At 40.3% G+C, this 2,396-nt stretch overlaps 1 protein-coding gene across 1 annotated transcript in view; it reads right to left on the reverse strand.

Moving 5' to 3' along the window:
* LOC107598758 (rho GTPase-activating protein 10-like) overlaps window positions 1-2,396 on the reverse strand; it is a 50,078-nt gene that overhangs the window by 14,615 nt on the left and 33,067 nt on the right. The window contains exon 21 of the mRNA XM_016290194.1: window positions 2,046-2,205. Coding sequence (XP_016145680.1) covers window positions 2,046-2,205 — 160 coding nt within the window. The remainder of the gene's footprint in view (window positions 1-2,045; window positions 2,206-2,396) is intronic.

Here is a 2,396-nt window from a genome sequence, read left to right on the forward strand (position 1 = left end):
TATATATATATATACACACACACACACACACAGTGTTTCCCCTGGCATTATATTAGGGGGCGACCTGCCCCCCCAAAGGCACCTGCCCATATATATATATATATATATATATACACATATACATTATTTACACGACGGCATGTCATTTCTGTCTCTACGTACATGCTCTCTGCATCGCGCACAGCGGAGTTTCGCCCCGATGTGCACACACAAGTGAGCACACTCCCACTCACAATAGTATTCGTAAATATTAAGCCGCAAAACGACTATTTAAATATGAATTATGTGTGTCTATGTGTTAATGAATGGCGCAGACGCACGGTTTTGTTTACTACTCGTACTGAAGCGCGTGTGACGTGTCCGGTGAAATTAACATCTGTAGATTACATCAAACCTCTCTTTCAGACAGATGATACTTGCAAGTATTCAAACTTAGTCTTATTAATTGATACATTAGGTATCATTTGCACCTTTTTACAAAGGTGTGTTTGAACTAAGAATCTGATGTTTCCCTCGGGTAGATCTGCTGAATATGCAAATGGTTCCATATATATGTGTGTGTGTGTGTGTGTGTGTGTATATATGTGTGTGTGTTTCTTTAATCTAGCATATCCATAACTGGCATAATTTGGAAAATTGTTATCCCTAGATCAATCTGTATTTGCATTATAGCATGTCACAGGACACTACTGTCAGTTTTGTTTGTATATATGCAAATACAGATTGATCTAGGGATAAGAATTTTCCACATTATGCCAGTTATGGATATGCTGGATTAAAGAAACAGTCTGTGCTGCAACACATTACCTCTCTAACAAGGCAAGACTACAATGAATGTCTCATCAGTTGCACAGTGATCATCACCTGTCAACATCTAAAACTTCATTAAGTGTGACAAAGCACAATTCAGCATTTATCTTGACTCGATATCTAGTACAGCAACCCCTATGATCTGTGCTCTTTTGCTTCAAGGCCAGAGGCAGAGAGATTTACAGATAATCAGGTGACAACCTCATGACATATGGACAGGAGTAGCTCTGTAAGTGACAGCACCCCGTAGAAGGGTAAACAAGGCAAACATCTATCTGTGTTTATGGGGTAGGGCCATGGCCACCTGTCCCTTGGACAAACAGCAGGCAGGATTTACAGGCGCACAGGAATCCACTTCCTCTGATGGCAGAGAGTGGGAAATGGCAGGGAGAGAAGCAGAGGGTTACATAAGACCAGCGCCGTCTGCGCACAGGAAGAGGCCAAGAAGAGAGAGCAGCGTGTGCTCAAAGAGTAAGAGTAACTCTAATGTATAGGGGGAAGGGGGAAAGGGGAAAGTGAATGGGGAATAGAGTGATGAAGGGGGTGCAGGATCGAATGGTGGTTTTGGTTTGTGGAAATTAGTCAGAACAAAATCTATCCAAATTTGGAGTGGACTGGTAGAAACAGTGAACAGATGTGTGGACACAAAGTTTATTTCCAGGTAACTCTGCAGAATGTGGTGGGCCCCTATTAGGATTCAACACAAAAGCCCCAGACAAACACTCAGCATCTAAGAAGGGCTGTGAAAGAGCTGAGAAACCAGAGGCAAAACATAAGAACTAACTCAAGTTGACAAGCACAGGCTTGAGCTCAGAAACAGAACAAAATACCAACACACACACACACACACACACACACACACACACACACCCCTCTGGAAATGAATAAGGTAGAGCTGAAGGGATGGCCAGGTTTCAACATACGGCTTTCTGGTAGTTTTCTACAATCAAATTCAAATTATTATTTTAAACATAAAAACGTAAAATGGATTAAAACATGATACACCTTCCTGGCGCTGCTTTTTTTCTGACCAGTGTTATTTTAGTATTATTTATATACTATTCTAGTTTTTATTAATATTTTAGCTTTTTTTGTTGTTGTAATTTTAGTTTTTTATATTACTATTTATTTTATATATTTTTTATTTTAAATTTCAGTTTATATTATATATGCAACACATGAGAAATGCATATAATGACATATGTTTTGGAGAGAGGAGAGTCTTTGCTACATACCCAGTGGTCTCTGGCAGGGATGAGCTAATGGTGGCGTGATGATTTTTAGATTTCTTGGGAGGCGTTCCAGAGGCGTTTGAAAACTGGGAGGAGACCGACTCATTACTGCCCACTGATGTCTCATCATTAACCAGGGCTGGACTCTCAGAGGATGGAGAGACTGTCAGAGCAAGGGAGCAAGCAGCAAGAAACAGAAAGAATGGTTAAGGGAAAAAAACAAAACAACAATGCACAAAAGACAAAAAGAAAGACAATATAGGAATGAAAAATACAGATACAGTGAGAGAGAGAGAGAGAGAGAGAGAGAGAGAGAGAGAGAGAGAGAGAGACCCAAGTACAGAAACATTCTAG

This window comes from Sinocyclocheilus grahami, unplaced genomic scaffold, assembly GCF_001515645.1.
Source record: "Sinocyclocheilus grahami isolate Dianchi unplaced genomic scaffold, SAMN03320097.WGS_v1.1 scaffold255.1, whole genome shotgun sequence".
Classification (NCBI taxonomy): domain Eukaryota; kingdom Metazoa; phylum Chordata; class Actinopteri; order Cypriniformes; family Cyprinidae; genus Sinocyclocheilus; species Sinocyclocheilus grahami.